The following is a 25,915-nucleotide window of genomic DNA, read 5'->3' on the forward strand; positions in this document are numbered from 1 at the left end:
GCTGTGGTATATTCTGTGGTTGTGTGTTGATACTGTGGTATATATCTTGGTTGTGTGTTGATGTTATGGTATATTCCGTAGTTGTGTGGTGATGCTGTGGTATATATCTTGGTTGTGTGTTGATGCTGTGGTATATTCCATGGTTGTGTGTTGATGCTGTGGTATATTCCGTGGTTGTGTGTTGTGTGTATATGTTGTTGTGTATATTCCGGTGTTGTGTGTTGATGCTGTGGTATATTCCGTAGTTGTGTGTTGATGCTGTGGTATATATCTTGGTTGTGTGTTGATGTTGCGATATATTCCGTAGTTGTGTGTTGATGCTGTGGTATATTCCGTGGTTGTGTGTTGATGCTGTGGTATATTCCGTGGTTGTGTGTTGATGCTGTGGTATATTTCGTGGCTGTCTGTTGATGCTGTGGTATATATCTTGGTTGTGTGTTGATGTTGAGATATATTCCATGGTTGTGTGTTGATGCTGTGTTATATTCCGTGAATATGTGTTGATGCTGTGGTATATTTCGTGGCTGTCTGTTGATGCTGTGGTAGATATCTTGGTTGTGTGTTGATGCTGTGGTATATTCCGTGGTTGTGTGTTGACGCTGTGGTATATTATGTGGTTGTGTGTTGACGCTGTGGTATATTATGTGGTTGTGTGTTGATGCTGTGATATATTTCGTGGTTGTGTGTTGATGCTGTGGTATATTCCGTGGTTGTGTATTGATACTGTGGTATATTCCGTGGTGGTGTGTTGACGCTGTGGTATATTATGTGGTTGTGTGTTGATGCTGTGGTATATTCCGTGGTTGTGTGTTGTTACTTTAGTATATTGCCAGGATCAGTATGTACACATTATAACTACGTTTGAACACATTTCTGATAATTGGAAAGTTTTTGGCTCTGCCCATCAGTCATCGCCCTGCTCATCAGCCAGCGCTTTGCCCATCAACCAGCACCCTACCCATCAGCCAGCGCCCTGTCCATCAGTCTACGCCCTGCAGATCAGCCAGTGTCCTGCCCATCAACCGACGCCCTGCCCATCAGCCAGCGTTAATATGTGTATATCATCAAACTGTCCTCCAACAGTAAAATTTCTTACCACGTTTGAACTATTTCCAATAGAAAATGAAATGAATTTTGCCTGAAAATTTCTTTTTCCTATATACACGATAGTAAATCCACCAATTTCTGACAATTTGGCCGTTTTTGGCCCTGCCGATCAAACCCTGGGGGTCAGCCAGCGTCAAGATGGACATATCATCAAACTGTCATCCTGACAATTATGTAATATATAAGGCTATAAGGCCCCTTTGGGATAGGGACTATAAGGCCCCTGTGGGATCGGGGCCACAAGGCCCCTGTGGGATCGGGGCCACAAGGCCCATGTGGGATCGGGAACATGTAACATACAATTTTGTATGTAACATACAATTTTGTACACGTTTGTCCATTGAAAGCTTCAGTAAAATTTCAGTGAAATCGGTTCAGGGTTTTTGAGAAGAAGTCGAAAATGTTAAAAGTTTACGACGCACGACGCGGGACAAAGGGCGAACGTAATAAAAACGGAAACGTCCGAAAAATTATAAGATGAAGGTGTTCCGGAAGGTTGAACGTCTTAATCCTAATAATATTCACCAACCTGCATCTTTTTAATCATAAATATGTCTTGTCTAGGTTTTGTAATTTTCCACTTAATCTTTTGATACATTTTTTTCTATTAATTACCAAGCAGATGTCATGCTATTTTCTCTAACAATAGACTTCGTTTTCAATGTTCTCCAAGTAAAGAAAAACTGCGTTTCGATATGATATAAAGAATACACAAATATAAAGACGAAAATAATATTTATTTGTAATTTACACAGTAGATATAAAAATGCTGAAATACCATAAAAAATTAATTAAGATCAATTTACATGTCTATCATTAACTGTACAAAGCTTGTTACAATTTCATAAATAAAACCCTTTGATAAAATTAGAGAAATTAAATCTGTAAGGCAGACAGGGTGATTACGTTTTTGGGTACATTGTTTGCAGTCACTTTGATGTTGCCGTTGCTAAAATTATACAAAAGTATTAGAGATCTATTGTCCTCAAGGCAGGCTGTAAAATTCACAGGCTCCCCAAATTATCATAAATGTAGTACATTTTTTTTATTGTTAAAGTTCCACTAGTGCTCCAGCAGTTCATAGTCGGTTGTTTCACAAAACTTGATTGGTTGATTTCAGTCCCAAGTGTTATGTACATATCACGTGATCTGCTCTCTATTCTCTTGCCATGGATTCCCCTTGCATTGATTCTCCTGGTCGGATTTCCTATAAAGAGACAAATACTTTTGGTTAATATATGTTGGTTTTAATTTGTTGTTAAGGAATACGTTCCAGACAACAGTTTGATAAAGCGTGAAGTCATTAGTCCCTTTTGATGTTTATTAATTTTCTACTCGATTTTTAACTTCATGTCACTCCCAATATTTGTATTGTGTTCTAGCCTAGAATTAAATATAAGTAGATGTTTTTGTGGAAACATTAACTTTGGTGTTATGCTTTTAATTTCTATTTTAAAATGATAAAAGTGGGATGCTTTGAATTATATTAAGGAAATTTGTAACCTTTTGTTGTGTATTGTTTTTCATGTAATGTTTTGTATCAAGTTTTTTTTTTTTTGTTTCTAATTGATCCGCGATATTGTATTGTTTTAAAAATAAACGATTTTTTAACATTTTGTTTTACCAGATATTTCATATGCAAAATGTAATTATATTTGTTTACTTTCTCACATGTAATGTTTAATGTTTTATTGTATAACATGAGATATTTTATGTTTAATTGCATAACACGAGATATTTCATGTTTTATTGTATAACACGAGATATTTTATGTTTAATTGCATAACACGAGATATTTCATGTTTTATTGTATAACACGAGTTTTATTGTATAACACGAGATACTTCATGTTTTATTGTATAACACGGGATATTTTATGTTTTATTGTATAACATGAGATATTTTATGTTTTATTGTATAACATGAGATATTTCATGTTTTATTGTATAACATGAGATATTTTATGTTTTATTGTATAACATGAGATATTTTATGTTTTAATTTTATGTTTTATTGTATAACATGAAATATTTTAATTTTTTTGCATACATGTGATATTTTATGTATGGTTGTATAACACGGAAGGTTTCCTATTCGGATGTAAAACCCTTTTTTCTTTTAAGCAATATCTGATTTGTCTTGTCTGTGATTCAGAAAACGTCAATATATTTTATCTAAATATTGGAAAATAACCTTTTTTTTTAATAATTGTACTGTCATATGACCTGTTTGTGAGGTATGGGATTAAGGTTTATGTGATGGTGTGATATCAGGATATATAAGTATATATTGAGTTGTATCTGCCTTTACAAGCGTGGTATTGTATAGCGTGTATAGGTAAACTATATCTACTGAGAGGTGACACAAACATACACAGGCGTGTCCACTCATGTATTTCCACTGCATACCTATCAACATAAGCTGTGTGTATATCTACCTCACCTAAGTTTGTATCGACCTAATTTGACCTAGATATTTCTCACATGCCTTTGTGTAGAATTCCTTTGATTTGCATTCGAAGGATGGCATGTCAAATTGTATGGAACAATCTGGGTCCATTAGTTATACATAGGTGGTCACGTGTCATGCAGTAAAATAATTAAATCTTTAGAAAATACATGAGAAGCAATAGCATGTATTCACAGCTTCTCGTTATTGATGTTTGTAGTTACAGTTGTCAATAGTTACCACTGTCTGTAGTTAGTGTTGTCTTTAGTTACCACTGTCACTAGTTAGTGTTGTCTATAGTAACCATTGTCACTAATTAGTGTAGTCTATAGTTACCACTGTCACTAATTAGTGTTGTCTATAGTTACCACTGTCACTAATTAGTGTTGTCTATAGTTACCACTGTCTGTAGTTAGTGTTGTCTATAGTTACCACTTTCACTAATTAGTGTTGAATATAATGACTAATTGTCACTTATAAGCGTTGTCCATAATTTCAACGCGTTTGCAATTTTAATTTGTTCAGTTTGCTTCTTTTATCTAAATCAATCCGATAAAACCAGAAAATGACATTTCCTCGCGTTTTTCTTCTTTTGTATGTCGATACACAACACTGTAATATACATTCAGTGTTTCTGATATGTTTGTTTCCGTCAGATATAACGTGGTAACCAAGTCCCCCTTTTCCATTGTCACCGATCACATTACCCTGTGTCACATCTAGCACTAGTACCAATGGTAATTATAACACATATTGATTGTTCGCAAGGTCTGCAGCACTGTTCTGTGTTAGGTCTGTACAGGCGTTAGTTACGATGTCAACAAAAAACAAGTTATGCTTGGTTACGCCCATTCAGGTCAGGTATTTGAAAAAAGCTATATCGTATGGCCTCATTTAAATTGGTAAAGGGGAGTTCTCACGCATACTAAACAAACACTACGTACTATGTGCTTTTGGAAAATCCAGTACAATCAATACTGACAAAATAAGTAAGCCTTATCAAGTGCCATAAATTACCAACACCTAAAAAAGATCTGAATTCTAGACGGTTACGGGACTAAGTTGCCTCTACTAGAAAAAGGATTTCACTTCCTCCGAACAAGATCTAGCATGTAGGATATGTCCACTGTTTGTGTTCTTATTGTGGTTTATTGTTCTGAAGTCACTTCTAACATGCAAAGCTCTTTTATTAAAACGTGTGTTGACCATGGGATCGTTTTATGACATCAACTTTATATACAATATACCATAAAACGATCAGGGTTAAGTTGTTTGGAGATTTCGCAGCTTAGAGTTTTAATCATACCTCAACCACAATATTGATGTATTGCTATAGAGTTATGACAATGATTTTAGCGATCTAACACCTTTGATGTCAGAACAGTTTGTAGGAATACTCTTCAGGTTGATATAGAATAGAAGTTCTTAAACTACTACCAGTAGAAGACCGTCTAACATCACACCTTCGTCGCACAAATGATTACAGGATTATAGAAGAGCCGAAAATCTTGAAATATAAACGAATGTGTTTCTTCGTACCAATATAACAACGATTATATACTGATTTTATCAAATAAAATTGGTCAATTCTAAAAATGGAATGATAATTTTAACATGCAGGATGAAAAGGGAATATAAATCCCGTGAACTTGACCCGACATGTTTATGTAGGCCGTCTTCACTGCGGCGCTTTGTTGGTGTTTTGTTTTGGTTACAAGCTATACGCAACTGCAAAATATTTACTGGTCTCCATGACAAAAGTCCTAATCGTGACTGTTGGTCTGTCGATAATGGCAAATTGGCCTCCTAGCCGTGCCCTGGTGTGGTATGTGCATTGTACATAACCGTGAAATATGTAAGAACAGTACTTATAACCACAATAGTTCTATATATAGTGATTACTATTGTCAGCAATAGCTGGCATAATCGTTAGTAAGACTCTTGTCAGATTATCATATAACTAAATACTTAATTAACAGGTCTGGTACACATAGAAATATTCAGATTAGTCATTCAATTTTTACATTGTATAAATTGTCATATTGTCTTCAACAACTACATGCTGGTTTACAAGTCCAAAGATCCTTTTTTGAAACCGTTGAGATTAATAAAGTTATAGGTTATCTGAAAAATGTTGGTCTATATAATACGACTTACAATTTCAATCTCTTGTGATAATATACTCATTTAAAATTTTTAGCATTTGTTTTTTACCTTTTAGTTTGTATGATGTTATTTCCTTTTTGGATAATTGTCATAAAATGTATCGACTACTTTCCTAATGATAAAATATATAGAACAATTTTCAAATGATAAAATGTCTTAAACAATTTCCTAATGATGAAATGTCTTAAACAATTTTCTAATGATGAAATGTCTTAAACAATTTCCTAATGATGAAATGTCTTAAACAATTTTCTAATGATAAAATGTAAACAATTTTAAAAAATTTAAACAATTTTCTAATGATGAAATGTCTTAAACAATTTCCTAATGATGAAATGTCTTAAACAATTTTCTAATGATAAAATGTCTTAAAAAATTTCGTAATGATGAAATGTCTTAAACAATTTCCTAATGATAAAATGTCTTAAACAATTTCCTAATGATGAAATGTCTTAAACAATTTCCTAATGATGAAATGTCTTAAACACTTTCCTTGTGATAAAGCGTCTTAAACAATTTTCTTGTGATAAAATGTTTTCATCAATTTCCTGTGATAATCAAGTAAACACAAATATGATGATTTTGAGGAGTATTCTCTCTAAAAATGTATTTCTTTCATTACTCATGATATTTGTGAATTTTTGATTAACACTAATTCTCACCTCCAAAGGATACATCAGTCTAATTATACATTGACTTATTCATTAACAAGTTGTGTAGAATGTGGGTAACAGCAGTTGTGTTACAATAATCATAAAATTTTAGTCATGTCTTGTATCAAGTGGTCACTTGTAGTAACCATTAGTCTGGTAAATCCACTTTTATCAAGTGAGAGTGTAAGCAGGTCAGCGTGTATTTAAAACGCCTACTGGTCATTCAAGTTAGTGGAGCAGTGGATTAAGAATTCCGAATATTGTTCTGTTGTGATCAGTGTCTGCTAATATTCGTTCAAGGTCGTTTGTCCGGCCTGTGTATCGAGTACCTATGTCAATAACGAAGGAGGTTTGTTGAAGGACTAAAATAACTGACCGGTCTAATAAAGTAGATTTGACTGTGTTTGAATATAATGGATTGTGTCAATCCGCTGTCAAATATTCAATCCTGATTAACAGGTTTATGGTGAATATTGCTGTTCATTGAATAATGGTGTCTGAATGTGACTTTGTGTATAGAAAACAAATAGTTTACTGGATGTGTCCATGTATTGTTACCCATTCTATAGAAAGTGTTAATGAACAACTTATACAACAAATCGAACGAATACTCTACTCTATCGTACGACCGAAACAAAAACATTCAGCTAATACACGGGCATTATTTAAATATTACAGTGTCGGAACATTCAAAGAAAAACAAACAGAAAAACAAAAACAAAAACAAAACAATACTTGGGATATATATATGATGAAGAATATCTACCGACAATTCTAAGTTCATAGTTGGTGTAATGACAAAAATTTCACAACATTCAAGTGACAATTTTATAAACATAGCGATAAACCCCTATAGAAATTTATTTATAATTCTATAGGCTGAAAATTTTACAGTCCTTATAGCGACAAAAAAAACCCGGCAATTCCCTGACAAATTTAAACTAAATATACTGAAAATTTTACAGTTCTTATAGCGACAAAAACCTACTGCAATTTCCTGACAAATTTTAAAACTAAATCTACTGCAAATCTTACAGTCAATATAGCGACAAAAACCCACTGCAATTTCCTGACAAATTTTAACTAAATCTACAGAAAATTTTACAGTCAATATAGCGACAAAAACCCACTGCAATTTCCTGACAAATTTAAAAACTAAATCTACTGCAAATTTTACAGTCAATAAAGCGACAAAAACCCACTGCAATTTCCCGACAAATTTTAACTATATCTACTGAAAATTTTACAGTCAATATAGCGACATAAAACCACTGCAATTTCCTAACAAATTTTAACTAAATCTACAGAAAATTTTACAGTCAATATAGCGACATAAAACCACTGCAATTTCCTAACAAATTTAAACTAAATCTACAGAAAATTTTACAGTCAATATAGCGACATAAAACCACTGCAATTTCCTAACAAATTTAAACTAAATCTACTGAGAATTTTAATTCAATAAAGCGACAAAAACCCACTGCTATTTCCTGACAAATTTAAAAACTAAATCTACTGAAAATGTTACGGTCATTAAAGCGACATAAAACCACTGCAATTTCCTAACAAATTTAAACTATATCTACTGAAAATTTTACAGTCAATATAGCGACAAAAACCCACTGATATTTCCTGACAAATTTTAACTAAATCTACTGAACATTTTACAGTCAATATAACGACAAAAAACCACAGCAATTTCCTGACAATTTTTAACTAAAAATACTGAAAAAATTACAGTCAATATAGCGACAACATCCTACAATATCTACTAGCAGTTGTATCGTCAATTAAGCGCCAAATCTTTCAATAACTTACGGAAAGTTTTATAGTCGAGAGAGTTTACAGAAAATCAACAAGGCGTGTAAGTTAGTCTTCATCCGCTATATTCGCATCGAATCTCACAAAATACGTCATTATTACTTAAAGCTTCCAACTTACCTGAGCGTCTTGTACTAGCGCACAAAGAGGACAGAATAAATGGACTAAGCAGTCACCACCAAATCCACCCTGAAAATAGATAAAAGAAAGTGAGGAGCCTGTTGTAAACTTGTCATAACTCGTCAACAGATCTTCTGTTGGAATCAGTTTCAGACCTTGACGTTCTTTTGATATCGCCTACTATCTGAAAATTATGAAAATTTGTTGATTTATGGATCGAGACATTTATCCCGATCAATTTGAATTTCCTTTTTGTCTTAGGTTTCATTCTTTCAACATCGCTGACGAGTGTTAGAAGGACGAAACCGCTGTATGATACAGTTCATTAATTAGCTATACCATCTACTTCTAAAATTTTATTGAAAGGCGCCATTCTGTACAATCCTAACAGTATCATTACCCAAAGATAGGCCATGTACCTGAACAAATGCCGAAATGACATCTTCGTTATAAACAATGCCTTTATCTTAGTCAATAGAATAAGAAATGCCAGTGAGAACATTAGCTAGGCGCTTTGGAAAGAAAGTGCGTTGGAGATGTATCTCAATTGGACACAATGATCACAAGTGAGAGTTGTACGTTCCAAGTAAAACCTTTGGATATTAGATCTACCTATCATAAGTCTTATCCCTAATATCGGGGCCAGTGATTTACTATATCATAAAATAGATGTCACACAAAGGGGAGACTTCCCTAGTGTGTTAACCTCTTCAGGGGCTCTTCAGGGGCTCTTCAAGGATAGCTCTTTATGAATACAGGTGAAGAAACTTAGACATATCCACTACTGACTGATTTTAGAAAGAAAACTTATACTCAGAAGATTAATTTATTGTTATATAAATATTTCCTTTTATTTTTGGCAGTCAAACTTTTAATATATTTCTATACTATGCTACAATGACATAAACTTATCGGTTAGCTGTGTTCCCCACTATAACGTCCTCTTCGTGTGTATGTACATGTGTACCCAGGGCATCCATTAGTAGGGCTGTCATTAAAACCTTTTTGTCATTTTCAATGTGTCTGTGCCTTGTTCTTTATATTATGTGTAAGGGAACTATTTCAAATTTCCCCAACCGTATCTGTTGACACACAGTGGTTCGGATCCGCTTTTGTTTATAAAGATATGTGAATTCTTTTTATCATTGTATTTCGCGTTCATGTTCGAAAAATCTGGTTGATGAATGCCCTTGCAAAGAATTTAAAAATACATTTCAGAAATCAATACTATTGACATCAATCGGTAGGAGCTTTCCCCTTGTAAAGCTGACGAGTCATCGCGTGATCCATTCAAATTTGACCTAGCCGACTGATTTCAACAGTGACAGGAAGTCACAATTAATCATGCGTGTTTCAGATGTAGAGTAATAAACTTAGGTATGGGAAAATATGTCCGGGTTGACGATCAGGGTATTAAACTTACAACATGATTCGTGTCGATAATTTTTTGTGCTCCAGTTAATTTTGTCTCTAGGCATCTGCAAGCAATCAAGTGGTATTTGATTTCATGCAGAAGTATGCAAGACTGCATACCACCCTCGTCATAATCTGTGCTCAGGAATTTCTCAACCCGATAACATTGTCTATATTTCTGGTAAAAGTCGATTGTTAAGCAAACAGGTCGAGGCATGGTACTTACATCAGATAAGACACATGCATGGTCGTTATCGTAAAAAAATAATCATAAACTGCTTTTAACTGAATTAACAAACAACTTGTATAAAATAAAAACTTCAGTGAAACATGCTAGCGGCTGATATTAATCATTCTTATTGGCCCGGATGGAAACACGAGAAGGGTCCTCCTGTGGAAGGAAACTGGAGTACCCGGGGAAACCCATGTGGTTTGGCAGTCGACCCTTATATCTGTTCTCGTCCGATCGGGGAATCGAACAACGGGCGTAAAGCTGAAAAGGCCAGTGGGTTAGTGGTGAGTGCAGACTCGCTTACACACAGTTGTGGCTGTGTTGTCACACTCCGGGTACATCAATATGTACAAGAGAAATGTAAACACACGTTTCAAGACAATTTAAGACCCATTGGATACATAAAAACAAAATAATGTCTTCGGTGAAATTCAGGACCAACTGTGAAAACCAAGAATGCGAACCAAGAAAATGAAAATCGAAAGAAAGAAGTAAAAAAAATCCAAAGGGGTGTGTGCATTAGCCCCATATTCTACCAACATTCGCGTCCGTCTGTACGTTGTCACATCCATGAGCATCACCGTGTACCGGACGACAGACACATTTACCTACAGTAGTGTTCGTCTGTACGTTGTCTCGATCCATGAGCATCACCGTGTATCGGACGACAGACACATTTACCTACAGTAGTGTTCGTCTGTACGTTGTCTCGATCTATGAGCATCACCGTGTATCGGACGACAGACACATTTACCTACAGTAGTGTTCGTCTGTACGTTGTCTCGATCTATGAGCATCACCGTGTATCGGACGACAGACACATTTACCTACAGTTGTGTCCATCTGTACGTTGTCATGATCCACGAACATCACCGTGTATCGGACGACAGACACATTTACCGACAGTAGTGTCCGTCTGTACGTTGTCACATTCCCGCAACAACATTTCCAATATCTTTCCACAGGTAAACTATTATGTGGTTCATTGCTAGAGCAACAAAGCGGGTTTACGGAACCTACAATCACCTTAGTCTTCTTTTTTGTAACTTGTAATTTTTAACTAAGGAAACAAGACGGAATTCTATCTTAGGAGTTAGCGAGTAGAGAGCCTCTTTGTTCTAGCTTTACAGACGAGCGCACAGAAATTTGTATCACACACAATCGCCTTCTCGTTGAACAAGTTTTAGAGAGAGATGCGGTCCGTTGATTTTTGTTTCAGGGTACAAACATACACACCAAACCATCCTACTGAAATAACAGCCTAAATTTACTCCACCGTACAGAGCATGCCATGCTTGTTATAGGGACGGAAGGGCGTTTACCGGAATTTCAGATGAAGGCAGAATAAAATGAATATTCTATACAAGCAATATCTCGGATGTATGGAATGGTCAGCTGTAATGAGACAATAGCTATTTCCTCCAGTGTTTGATATGTAAAACTTAATTAAATAGCACTATTATTGTGACAGATATATTACTTGTCCTCAATGTATTATGATATGACATTTGGCTTTCTTAGATCAGTCACGTCTTTGAAACAGCTCGCTTTAATGACGCCTGACTCAATTCAAGGAATCCACATGCATTTTTTAAGAAAAGTCTTTCAAATGTTTGCATTTAAGTTCCCAATGCTATCAAACGTTACAATGTAATGTCAGAATTCGTACAAGGCAAACACCTGTAACAAGTAATGACACTAAGCAAAACGGTACTTACTTCAATCCCTTTCTGTTCTCTGATTTTCTCACGAGCTTTGGCGGACAAGAAGACACCGGCGATAGGAAACACCCAGTAGAGAGCGCCTACCACGATACAACTGTCCCCGACAGCCTCAGCATTTTTACCGGCTGTGTAACACGGAGCGATGTATGTGATGAGACACAATGTGCAATTGTTCATACACCCACAGAGACCGTTTGACCACTCGCCCATCTTGTTATGTGAACTCGTTATCACTGATCAACTGACAGCTCTCTACCTGGGAAAATTGTGACCACCGAGATACTGGTCGTCAATTTTATCACTGACACTGTTACCTGGATATTAATGCAGTAAAGGTGAGTTTTGATTGGTTGGATTTGAAGTGGGGTAAGGGGTCACATCCCTAGGAATTAGCTGAATTTCCTAAGTCAGATCACCTCACCGATACGTCACTCACTTTTTCATGGACAGGACTCATATATACCCAAACGTTATTAAGGAGATCGAAGTCGTGAATTTTAGACAAAGTGGATAGCTGGGTACGTGCAGAGTCTTGCTGTAATGAAAGCTGATGCTTACTGGTGTTAAAACTATAGGGGTGTACTGTCTCGCGTGTTTGTAACAGTAAAGTATGTCCTCAACATATAAACACAAACACGATAATAAATTATCCATGACCGTGTTTAATCATGGTCTATTATTACTAGGTAATAGTGTATGCTTTATCATTTGTGTAGCTGCAGCAAGCTCGAAAGGTAACAAATAAAGCAGTAGTTTTATAACGTTATTTAGTCACAGGCTGGACTTTCAAACGGAACTCAACGGAACGGCTGTAATAAAAATCGGGCTTGTTAGTGAACGTTACGTTAGACGTAAACTACACACAGTTCGAACCAGAACTGGAAATCATCTTGTATTTTAACACTAAACAAACTAATACCTGGTCGTGGTTAACCCATATCATATGTCATGTCAGTCCTGATAAAGAAATTGTGATGCATCTAAACACTATGAACGATGTTCGGGGCTAGTATCACAATATTTAAACGGGGTAGGTTTATTATCACAAATAATATAATGTTTATAGGGGATATCTAGAGTGTTCGTGTACATTTAAAAATAGGAATATTTCCTGCATCAAACATATCTAAAAGTATCAAATTTCTCGATGTCGAATAACGCCATGCCATGATGTTTGACAACAAAAAAAAAAAAACGCCATTTTGTATTTAACAAAACAATTTTCGTTCATCGTTTTATGTTGTTCTCTGTTTAGAAAAGATCGCACAAAGGGCAAATGTTAGGTAGGATCCAAAAGAAAAAAAAAACTCATATACTCACATTGGAGGGAAACCTTGATAAGGCGGGACTAATATATCCACATTGGAGGGAAACCTTGATAAGGCGGTACTCATATACTCACATTGGAGGGAAACCTTGATAAGGCGGTACTCATATACCCACATTGGAGGGAAACCTTGATAATATACTAATATATCCACATTGGAGGGAAACCTTGATAAGGCGGGACTCATATACCCACATCGGAGGGAAACCTTGATAAGGCGGGACTAATATATCCACATTGGAGGGAAACCTTGATAAGGCGGTACTCATATACTCACATTGGAGGGAAACCTTGATAAGGCGGTACTCATATACCCACATTGGAGGGAAACCTTGATAAGGCGGTACTCATATACTCACATTGGAGGGAAACCTTGATAAGGCGGGACTAATATATCCACATTGGAGGGAAACCTTGATAAGGCGGTACTCATATACTCACATTGGAGGGAAACCTTGATAAGGCGGTACTCATATACTCACATTGGAGGGAAACCTTGATAAGGCGGTACTCATATACCCACCTTGATAAGGCGGTACTCATATACCCACATTTGAGGGAAACCTTGATAAGGCGGTACTCATATACCCACATTGGAGGGAAACCTTGATAAGGCGGTACTCATATACTCACATTGGAGGGAAACCTTGATAAGGCGGGACTAATATATCCACATTGGAGGGAAACCTTGATAAGGCGGGCGGTACTCATATACCCACATTGGAGGGAAACCTTGATAAGGCGGTACTCATATACCCACATTGGAGGGAAACCTTGATAAGGCGGTACTCATATACTCACATTGGAGGGAAACCTTGATAAGGCGGTACTCATATACCCACATTTGAGGGAAACCTTGATAAGGCGGTACTCATATACCCACATTGGAGGGAAACCTTGATAAGGCGGTACTCATATACCCACATCGGAGGGAAACCTTGATAAGGCGGGACTCATATATCCACATTGGAGGGAAACCTTGATATGGCGGGACTCATATACCCACATTTGAGGGAAGCTTTGATAAGGCGGTACTCATATACCCACATTTGAGGGAAACCTTGATAAGGCGGTACTCATATACCCACATTGGAGGGAAACCTTGATAACGCGGTACTCATATACCCACATTGGAGGGAAACCTTGATGAGGCCATTCAGTTTTGCTGGGTTTAACGTCACAACAACAGTTGGATCTTGAGGAGGCGGGATATATATTTGAAATAGCTGGTGGCTATCTGACTGGCTAAAATGCCGGAACCGCGTGTTATTCAAAGAATTTTAGATACCTTGTCTTGCCCAAAGACTCAACCCCAAAAGCACTGGGAAATAAATTATCACAATTTACTGAGAAACACAAACTTGCCCGGGTATGGATCGAACCATGGATCGAATCAGGGATAAAAGATATACACAGAGTTCACCTGAGATCGAAAGGTCTGATACTCAGTTCATCGACCAGCATTGGCACAGAGTCTGACCGATTGTTAAATACTGCAATATCTAGGGTCGGATCATCAAGACGCCGGCTTTCCAATTCTCAGGCACATTGTTAATTAATAAAAACACGACATTTAAATTTTGATTTTACATGCGAAATGTTACGTGATCTTACCATAATATGACGTGGCAGTTTAAAAAAAAAACGTGTTTTTTGTTGTTGTTGTTTTTTCAATTTGGTTGTGTCGTATTACCAATAATCACTCAAATAAAATATATTTGTGACAAAAGAAACAGCTTTGTTAAACATATACGTCTTCGGTCATTAAAACATTGTCTTGGGGGCGATAAATCAATCTCAGGCATGTCGATAATTGTATGATGAACAAGAATATATAACACGGGTTGGAAATCCATGTCAACATTAAAAACCTATCATACTCAATACCGTAATCAACGATATAACGGTCATGACTTCCACAGACATCAATAAACTATACCTAAAGCTTCTCATTCTATTCTTTTAAATCAATACATTGCTTCGTCTTAAGCTTTCGTGTAAACAATGTCATCCACAAATATCACAACTCAACAATAATTCACAACATCGTCACGGATGTCGGTGGGAGAAGATATTGACACGGAGTAACGGTGATATCGATCGGAAAATATTGGTCGGTTCCGCTCTAGTGAACATCTGTGATGATCGACGTCGTTACTGTGTTTATCGTCGCTTCATCAGGACCCAGATCAGTTGTCATGACACACTTCGTCTGTTCCATTACTTTATTTCAGTAAATAAATAAACAGAATATATCAAGACTCGATATTAAGGATAAAAGTCCAATAGATAAGTGCGCTGATATATAATGACATGTAATATGTAGGGTAATTACATTCATCCTCCGTCAACCTTTTTTCACCTGTCAACCATTTCAAACTGAATTCCTTTTCGGGGGTAAGGGGTGGATTTAGATTGGTTGGAATGTTATTTAAACTCTCTGACTGAAAGTACAAACGATAGAAGCAATATGTCTAGTTTCATACAACTTACTTCTATTCCCTTTTGTTCCCGAATTTTTCCACGGACCACGGCGCTGAGATATATTCCGGCTATTGGAAAAAAGTACCAGAGAGCTCCGACCATGATACAACTGTCCCCGACTGCCTCGGCATTTTTCCCGGCCGTGTAACACGGGGCCACATACGTGACAAGACACAGTGTGATGTTGCCTAAGCACCCGCAGAGACCGTTTGACCACTCACCCATCTCGAATTAAGTGCTCGTCAAGTTTTCCTATTTAAACCTCTCTCTGGTTTATCCAAAAGTTAGTCTTCACAAATCTATGGTTACGCCGTCTTTTATATTTCTCACGTGTCACGTGATTTTCTGTTTCACTGCACGTGAACTTGAGTGAATTGACATCACCAAATAGGTTCATTAATTATTTATTTCAAACAAGTGACATGCGCATCTACACCCGTATATCTATCGAGTAGTAATTCCAATCAATAACCTAACAATTGGTCCCGAGACGTTAAAAATCCATCGATATATAACCCGCTGAACCGTAAAATAATCTCTACATCTCAACCATGATGACTTAAGTTACATACGATGCCTTCCTAGAAGTCTTTAATTGATTCGATCTTTTGTGTAGATTACTCTGTTCTTATTTTTATAAAAAAAATTATACAGGGTACGAAAATCAAATATTGTAGCTTGTGAAGAAATAACACAATTTCAATAATTTTTTATGACTACGGTGCTGGAACGTTTAAGAATTGCTCTGAACCGCCGTGATAATCTCCATAACGAAAACCCCAGTTCATTACTAGTGTGAACTTCTTGAGATAATGATGATGATACCTCGTGAACCCGTACATGCCACACCCCTAGTGTAACATTGTAATATATATATTTAATTATTTTCCTTTCACTGTGATACTATCGATTTCTAGCCGTTTTTCTTAAGTAATGCAATCCTAAACATAAAGATTGCGGACTGTGACTCGAGTTTAGGGCTACCCTCCGTGGAGGAAAAAATAAAGATTACTGACTGTGACTCGAGTTTAGAGTTACCCTCCGTGGAGGAAAAATAAAGATTGCTGACTGTGACTCGAGTTAAGGGGTACCCTCCGTGGAGGAAAAATAAAGATTACTGACTGTGACTCGAGTTTAGGGCTACCCTCCGTAGGGGAAAAATAAAGATTGCTGACTGTGACTCGAGTTTAGGGCTACCCTCCGTGGAGGAAAAATAAAGATGGCTGACTGTGACTCGAGTTTAGGGCTACCCTCCGTGGAGGAAAAATAAAGATTGCTGACTGTGACTCGAGTTTAGGGCTACCCTCCGAGATGTCTTGTGACCAATGGAGACTTGTCACATTGTATAAATTTGATCTACACCAAACAATCTAAGATTGAAAATATCGTCAAGATAATCCTACAGGAAGTAATTAAACCACTAAGCTGACACATTTTTTGTTTGCCACTAAGTTGACACATTTTTTGTTTACCACTACATTGACACATTTTTTGTTTACCACTAAGTTGACACATTTTTTGTTTACCACTAAGTTGACACATTTTTTGTTTACCACTAAGCTGACACATTTTTTGTTTGCCACTAAGTTGACACATTTTTTGTTTACAACAACATTGATACAGTTTTTGTTTTCCACTAAGTTGACACGTGTTTTGTTTACCACTAAGTTGACACATGTTTTGTTTACCACTAAGTTGACACATGTTTTGTTTACCACTAAGTTGACACATTTTTTGTTTACCACTAAGTTGACACATTTTTTGTTTACAACAACATTGATACAGTTTTTGTTTTCCACTAAGTTGACACATTTTTTGTTTGCCACTAAGTTGACACATTTTTTGTTTACCACTAAGTTGACACATTTTTTGTTTGCCACTAAGTTGACACATTTTTTGTTTACCACTAATTTGACACATTTTTTGTTTACCACTACATTGACACAGTTTTTGTTTACCACTAAGTTGACACATTTTTTGTTTACCACTAAGTTGACACATTTTTTGTTTACAACAACATTGATACAGTTTTTGTTTTCCACTAAGTTGACACGTTTTGTTTACCACTAAGTTGACACATTTTTTGTTTGCCACTAAGTTGACACATTTTTTGTTTACCACTAAGTTGACACATTTTTTTTTTGCCACTAAGTTGACACATTTTTTGTTTGCCACTAAGTTGACACATTTTTTGTTTACCACTACATTGACACATTTTTTGTTTGCCACTAAGTTGACACATTTTTTGTTTACCACTAAGTTGACACTTTTTTTGTTTACCACAACATTGATACATTTTTTGTTTACCACTAAGTTGACACATTATTTTGTTTACCACTAAGTTGACACATTTTTTGTTTACCACTACATTGACACAGTTTTTGTTTACCACTAAGTTGACACATTTTTTGTTTACCACTAAATTAACACATTTTTTGTTTACCACTAAGTTGACACTTTATTTGTTTACCACAACATTGATACATTTTTTGTTTACCACTAAGCTGACACATTTTTTGTTTGCCACTAAGTTGACACATTTTTTGTTTACCACTAAGTTGACACATTTTTTGTTTACCACTAAGTTGACACTTTTTTTGTTTACCACAACATTGATACATTTTTTGTTTACCACTAAGCTGACACATTTTTTGTTTACCACTAAGTTGACACATTTTTTGTTTACCACTACATTGACACAGTTTTTGTTTACCACTAAGCTGACACATTTTTTGTTTACTACTAAGTTGACACGTTTTTTGTTTACCACTAAGTTGATATTTGATAAAGAACTTTCTCCGAAGATATATATACATACATAGCCGAAGACCATTCTCCTGTTTACTGCGTGATCAGGACAAAGTACTGATGGATTTAACCATAGTCTTGTCATGGTAATCATGGTCATTTACATTATAAGGCCAGTCCACCACTTCAGCCGTATCAAGAGAGATCAGACGTGTCTAGTGTCTGTCCCAAAAGTTTATACATCTACAAATTATCGTTGAAATAATAAACTATGTAATGCCAAACACAACAGAGACATTTTCAACATTTTGAAGCGATGATTTCCCAGTGTTCTTTCAAACTGGTTTTTTTTCTGAAAAGTTGTTCTGACGGACAACGATTTGATAATAAATTCTTTATGTATCTTGAGTTTGGCGTTTTGTCAGTACCTCCTCGGGGATCTAAATGCATTCTTACGCAGACTGAATCACTATACAGTCGTCCCTGTTTAATTCATTTTACGATTATTCAAGAGACACCTGTAACACATAATATAATTTTAGTGTTTTATATAACACGTTTCCCGATACATGTCCACGTAAATCTCAAAATTTCTTACTTTTGTCTCTGTTTTTATTTTTATTTGTTTTGATTTTTTTCCTTTTATTTTTTGTTTTTGTTTTTTTTTTCTTATCTCAAACATTTCCAGATAATTATTGTGATATTATGTAAACAAAGTTTCTTCGTTTTTGTATTTCCCATCCGTTCACGATCTATTTATCATATAGTTATTTAGTTCGGATAATTTTTCTCCAGCAAAAATACCGATACATTGAAATGTGCGTTTGGAAATACAAGTATTGTACTTACATCGATTCCTTTCTGTTCCCTAATCTTTCCTCGGACTTTAGCGCAAAGGTAAGCTCCAGCGGCTGGGAAAAGGTACCACACCACTGCTACCATGATACAACTGTCCCCGACAGCCTCGGCATTTTTACCGGCCGTGTAACACGGGGCGATGTATGTGATAAGACACAGGGTACAATTGCTCATACACCCACAGAGACCGTTTGACCACTCGCCCATCTTGGATTAAAGCTTATAGCGATGTCCAAAAAAGTAAAATTCAGGACCTGTTCTTTGCAGGGTGTAGTATCTAACGAATCTGTGGTAGCTAGGGTCCCAACCATACTTATACAGTCAGCTCAGTCACGTGACCAGGTTGTTTCTTTCATTATTTTTAAACACGTAAATGATCTCCAATATTTTGAGCTGTACTGCTTAGGATAGTTCAATGTCACTAACGATCCGAGCTCTAGACGAATCAAAACGGTTCTAAGCTACTTGGGACTTAGTCAAATATTCGTCACGGTTGAAAGGCTCGGTGTTATACAGGACAACTTTTCTTGTTTGTCATTATTGTTTGAAATCTTATAAGGCTTTAAACGGACAAACTCAGGAGTAATCCCTATGTGTGAACAATATAATGTAGGTTTATTATTACGATAACTTTTGAGAGGAAATGTGAATGAGAAGATGTGTCATCGAGGAATTGATCGCGCTTGACCGGGCTATTTTAAAATCGTCCTTATTTGAGACAACACATCCCGGTCTATTCATTAATCATCTGGAGACAATAAATACCGACTTATTTCCAAATCGTCTTTAGACATTTAATTACGGTCTACTTCTATCTCGATACGCCATTGTGATGATATTAATGACCAATGAGATAGAAGAAAACAACACATATTATCTTTAATCTCCTGAACCCTGTAGGTGACTATAGAGTGATGAACCCTGTAGGTGAATATAGAGTGATGAACTCTGTAGGTGACTATAGAGTGATGAACCCTGTAGGTGAATATAGAGTGATGAACTCTGTCGGTGAATAAAGAGTGATGAACCCTGTAGGTGAATATAGAGTGATGCACCCTGTAGGTGAATATAGAGTGATGAACTCTGTAGGTGAATAAAGAGTGGTGAACCCTGTAGGTGACACAGAGTGATGAACCCTGTCGGTGAATATAGAGTGATGAACCCTGTAGGTGAATATAGAGTGATGAACCCTGTAGGTGAATAAAGGGTGGTGAACCCTGTTGGTGAATAAAGAGTGGTGAACCCTGTAGGTGACACAGAGTGATGAACCCTGTCGGTGAATATAGAGTGATGAACCCTGTAGGTGAATATAGAGTGATGAACCCTGTAGGTGAATAAAGGGTGGTGAACCCTGTTGGTGAATATAGAGTGATGAACCCTGTAGGTGACACAGAGTGATGAACCCTGTCGGTGAATATAGAGTGATGAACCCTGTAGGTGAATATAGAGTGATGAACCCTGTAGGTGAATAAAGGGTGGTGAACCCTGTCGGTGAATATAGAGTGATGAACCCTGTTGGTGAATATAGAGTGATGAACCCTGTAGGTGAATATAGAGTGATGAACCCTGTAGGTGACACAGATTGATGAACCCTGTAGGTGAATATAGAGTGATGAACGTTTGGTTATCCCACCCTATTATTACCCGAAATTCGTCCTAGTTTCTAATTGTTGTGATCATATTCTTTTGAGTTTAAATACTGAATACAGAACAGTCCCTAATTAAGTGTGGATAGACAGGTTCTCACAGGCCCTACATAGTTCAACTTGGCATGACGAGTATTATCTGATAAAAACGATTACTGCTATTCATTGTTCAAATGGATCAGGAGATTGCCATCATATCTTTTATATGAATAGTTTATCTTTACCTTGCAATACAGACCTTTTCTTCCAAAATTTTTTTTAAAAGTTGATGAAAATTTAGACCCTGTGTTTTATATGCAGAACAACTGCATCGTTGTTTTTAACTGCAAAACATAACTTGTATTATTTGTCAAACTTAAAACATTTGTCATGGTGACAACTTCACACACCATTTCAAATGTTGCTTCATCGTTTTTCCCCAGCAAAAATACCGATACATTGAAATGTGCGTTTGGAAATACAAGTATTGTACTCACTTCGATCCCTTTCTGTTCCCTAATCTTTCCTCGGACTTGAGCGCAAAGGTAAGCTCCAGCGGCTGGGAAAAGGTACCACACCACTGCTACCATGACACAACTGTCCCCGACAGCCTCAGCATTTTTACCAGCTGTGTAACACGGGGCCACATATGTGACAAGACAAAGAGTGACGTTGTTGAAACAACCGCAAAGACCGTTGGACCATTCACCCATTTTGGATAGTTGTCGTGACAGAAACTACGATTAAAATGTCCAACAGTTCTGACACTTCCAAGTGGTAGAGTCTTGAGACCTATGGTAACAACGGCTTTTATACTATGCAGACATGTAAACGTCACGTGACTCATCGCCTCCCAACCATTAGTTGTTGTATTGTTCTTTCATTGATGTTTGTCAGGTGTAATTCAAAACTGATTGTTTAACTCGATCAACCGAACAAAAACAGCGACAAAAATATTTTAGGTGATCCAATGTTACGTGTAAGATTATGAACAGACCCGTTCAGCAAATGGATTGTCCACCGAAACGTCACCGAAATAAGAATGTCATCGGGAAGTGTGTTCCATAATTTAAAATAGTATGGGATAAGAAAGAATGTCATCGGGAAGTGTGTTCCATAATTCAATAGAAAAGGGTATCAAAGAATGTCATCGGGAAGTGTGTTCCATAATTTAATAGAATGGGGTAAGAAAGAATGTCATCGGGAAGTTTGTTCCATAAACCAACAGAACGGGGTAAGAAAGACATCGGGAAGTTTGTTCCATACGCCAACAGAAGGGGGTAAGAAAGACATCGGGAAGTGTGTTCCATAATTTAATAGAATGGGATAAGAAAGAATGTCATCGGGAAGTGTGTTCCATAATTCAATAGAAAAGGGTAACAAAGAATGTCATCGGGAAGTGTGTTCCATAATTTAAAATAGTATGGGATAAGAAAGAATGTCATCGGGAAGTGTGTTCCATAATTCAATAGAAAAGGGTATCAAAGAATGTCATCGGGAAGTGTGTTCCATAAGCTAACAGAAGTGGGTAAGAAAGGTATCGGGAAGTGTGTTCCATAATTTGAAATAGTATGGGATATGAAAGAATGTCATCGGGAAGTGTGTTCCATAAGTCAACAGAAGGGGGTAAGAACGACATCGGGAAGTGTGTTACATAAGCTAACAGAAGTGGGTAAGAAAGATATCGGGAAGTGTGTTCCATAATTTAATAGAATGGGGTAACAAAGAATGTCATCGGGAAGTGTGTTCCATAATTTAATAGAATGGGGTAAGAAAGAATGTCATCGGGAAGTGTGTTCCATAATTCAATAGAATGGGGTAAGAAAGAATGTCATCGGGAAGTGTGTTCCATAATTTAATAGAATGGGGTAAGAAAGAATGTCATCGGGAAGTGTGTTCCATAATTCAATAGAAATGGGTATCAAAGGATGTCATCGGGAAGTGTGTTCCATAATTCAATAGAATGGTGTAGGAAAGAATGTCATCGGGAAGTTTGTTCCATAATTCAATAGAATGGTGTAAGAAAGAATGTCATCGGGAAGTGTGTTCCATAATTAAAAAGAATGGGGTAACAAAGAATGTCATCGGGAAGTGTGTTCCATAATTTAATAGAATGGGGTAACAAAGAATGTCATCGGGAAGTGTGTTCCATAATTTAATAGAATGGGATAAGAAAGAATGTCAACGGGAAGTGTGTTCCATAATTCAATAGAAAAGGGTAACAAAGAATGTCATCGGGAAGTGTGTTCCATAACCCTACAGAACGGGGTAAGAAAGACATCGGGAAGTGTGTTCCATAAGCCAATAGAATGGGGTAAGAAAGTGTGTTCCATAATGTCACAGATGGGGGGAAGTGTGTTTCATAATTGAATAGAATGGGATAAGAAAGAATGTCATCGGGAAGTGTGTTCCATAATTCAATAGAATGGGGTAAGAAAGAATGTCATCGGGAAGTGTGTTCCCTAAGCCAACAGAAAGGGGTAAAAAAGACATAGGGAAGTGTGTTCTATAAGTCAACAGAAGGGGGTAAGAACGACATCGGGAAGTGTGTTACATAAGCTAACAGAAGGGGGTAAGAAAGACATCGGGAAGTGTGTTCCATAAGTCAACAGAAGGGGGTAAGAACGACATCGGGAAGTGTGTTACATAAGCTAACAGAAGTGGGTAAGAAAGGTATCGGGAAGTGTGTTCCATAATTTGAGAAAGACATCGGGAAGTGTGTTCCATAAGCCAACAGAATGGGGTAAGAAAGACATCGGGAAGTGTGTTCCATAAGCCAACAGAAGGGGGTAAGAAAGACATCGGGAAGTGTGTTCTATAAGCCAACAGAAGGGGGTAAGAAAGACATCGGGAAGTGTGTTCCATAATTTAATAGAATGGGGTAAGAAAGACATCGGGAAGTGTGTTCCATAATTTAATAGAATGGGGTAACAAAGAATGTCATCGGGAAGTGTGTTCCATAATTTAATAGAATGGGATAAGAAAGAATGTCAACGGGAAGTGTATTCCATAATTCAATAGAAAAGGGTATCAAAGAATGTCATCGGGAAGTTTGTTCCATAAACCAACAGAAGGGGGTAAGAAAGACATCGGGAAGTGTGTTCTATAAGCCAACAGAAGGGGGTAAGAAAGACACCGGGAAGTGTGTTGCATAAGCTAACAGAAGGGGGTAAGAAAGAAAGACATCGGAAAGTGCATTCCATAAGCCAACAGAACGGGGTAAGAAAGACATCGGGAAGTGTGTTCCATAAGCCAACAGAAGGGGGTAAGAAAGACATCGGGAAGTGTGTTCCATAATTCAAGAAGATCGGGGGTGTCAACAGAAGGGGGAAAGACATCGGGAAGTGTGTTCCATTAGCCAACAGAAGGGGGTAAGAAAGACATCGGGAAGTGTGTTCTATAATTTAATAGAATGGGGTAAGAAAGACATCGGGAAGTGTGTTCCATAATTTAATAGAATGGGGTAAGAAAGACATCGGGAAGTGTGTTCCCTAAGCCAACAGAATTGGGTAAGAAAGCCATCGGGAAGTGTGTTCCATAAGCCAACAGAAGGGGGTAAGAAAGACATCGGGAAGTGTGTTCCATAAGCCAACAGAATTGGGTAAGAAAGACATCGAGAAGTGTGTTCCATAATTCAATAGAATGGGGTAAGAAAGAATGTCATCGGGAAGTGTGTTCCATAATTTAATAGAATGGGGTAAGAAAGAATGTCATCGGGAAGTGTGTTCCATAATTCAATAGAAAAGGGTATCAAAGAATGTCATCGGGAAGTGTGTTCCATAATTCAATAGAATGGGGTAACAAAGAATGTCATCGGGAAGTGTGTTCCATAATTTAATAGAATGGGATAAGAAAGAATGTCAACGGGAAGTGTGTTCCATAATTCAATAGAAAAGGGTAACAAAGAATGTCATCGGGAAGTGTGTTCCATAATTCAATAGAAAAGGGTATCAAAGAATGTCATCGGGAAGTGTGTTCCATAATTCAATAGAATGGGGTAACAAAGAATGTCATCGGGAAGTGTGTTCCATAATTCAATAGAAAAGGGTAACAAAGAATGTCATCGGGAAGTGTGTTCCATAATTTAAAATAGTATGGGATAAGAAAGAATGTCATCGGGAAGTGTGTTCCATAATTTAAAATAGTATGGGATAAGAAAGAATGTCATCGGGAAGTGTGTTCCATAATTCAATAGAAGGGGGTAAGGGGTAAGTGTGAAAGAACATCGGGAAGTGTGTTCCATAATTCAACAGAAGGGGGTAAGAAAAAGACATCGGGAAGTTGTTCCGGGAAGTGTGTAATTCAACAGAAGGGGGTAAAAAAGAGTGTGTTCCATAATTTCAACAGAAGGGAAGTGTGTTCCATAATTTCAACAGAAGGGGGTAAGAAAGACATCGGGAAGTGTGTTCAATAATTTAATAGAATGGGGTAAGAAAGAAGGTCATCGGAAAGTGTGTTCCATAAGCCAACAGAATGGGGTAAGAAAGACATCGGGAAGTGTGTTCCATAAGCCAACAGAAGGGGGTAAGAAACACATCGTGAAGTGTGTTCCATGAACCAACAGAAGGGGGTAAGAATGACATCGGGAAATGTGTTCCATAATTTAATAGAATGGGGTAAGAAAGAATGTCATCGGGAAGTGTGTTCCATAAGTCAACAGAAGGGGGTAAGAAAGACATCGGGAAGTGTGTTCCATACTTCAATAGAATGGTGTAAGAAAGAATGTCATCGGGAAGTGTGTTCCAATAATTCAATAGAATGTTGTAAGAAAGAATTTCATCGGGAAGTGTGTTACATAAGCTAACAGAAGTGGGTAAGAAAGGTATCGGGAAGTGTGTTCCATAATTTGAAATAGTATGGGATATGAAAGAATGTCATCGGGAAGTGTGTTCCATAATTCAATAGAAAAGGGTAACAAAGAATGTCATCGGGAAGTGTGTTCCATACGCCAACAGAAGGGGGTAAGAAAGACATCGGGAAGTTTGTTCCATACGCCAACAGAAGGGGGTAAGAAAGAATGTCATCGGGAAGTGTGTTCCATAATTCAATAGAAAAGGGTAACAAAGAATGTCATCGGGAAGTGTGTTCCATAATTTAATAGAATGGGGTAAGAAAGAATGTCATCGGGAAGTGTGTTCTATCAAACAACTGAATGGGGTAAGAAAGACATCGGGAAGTGTGTTCCATAA

General features: G+C 37.0%; 1 protein-coding gene across 3 annotated transcripts; it reads right to left on the reverse strand.

The window, feature by feature from the left end:
• Nucleotides 1-1,825: 1,825 nt before the first annotated feature.
• Nucleotides 1,826-21,487, reverse strand: LOC132560283 (uncharacterized). 3 transcript variants are annotated; one of them, XM_060224947.1, is made up of 3 exons: nt 21,224-21,487; nt 8,316-8,384; nt 1,826-2,314 (listed from the first exon to the last, which is right to left on the reverse strand). In XM_060224947.1, exons 1-3 carry the CDS (start codon nt 21,437-21,439, stop codon nt 2,264-2,266), a joined length of 336 nt encoding a protein of 111 aa, XP_060080930.1. In that variant the 5' UTR covers nt 21,440-21,487; the 3' UTR covers nt 1,826-2,263. The 3 variants fall into 3 exon arrangements, with proteins under 3 accessions (XP_060080930.1, XP_060080928.1, XP_060080931.1); XM_060224945.1 differs by lacking the exon at nt 21,224-21,487 and adding an exon at nt 19,093-19,354; XM_060224948.1 differs by lacking the exon at nt 21,224-21,487 and adding an exon at nt 11,679-11,894.
• Nucleotides 21,488-25,915: the final 4,428 nt, after the last annotated feature.

This window comes from Ylistrum balloti, unplaced genomic scaffold, assembly GCF_031769215.1.
Source record: "Ylistrum balloti isolate Yb309-2 unplaced genomic scaffold, AGI_CSIRO_Ybal_v1 Utg371042, whole genome shotgun sequence".
Taxonomy (NCBI): domain Eukaryota; kingdom Metazoa; phylum Mollusca; class Bivalvia; order Pectinida; family Pectinidae; genus Ylistrum; species Ylistrum balloti.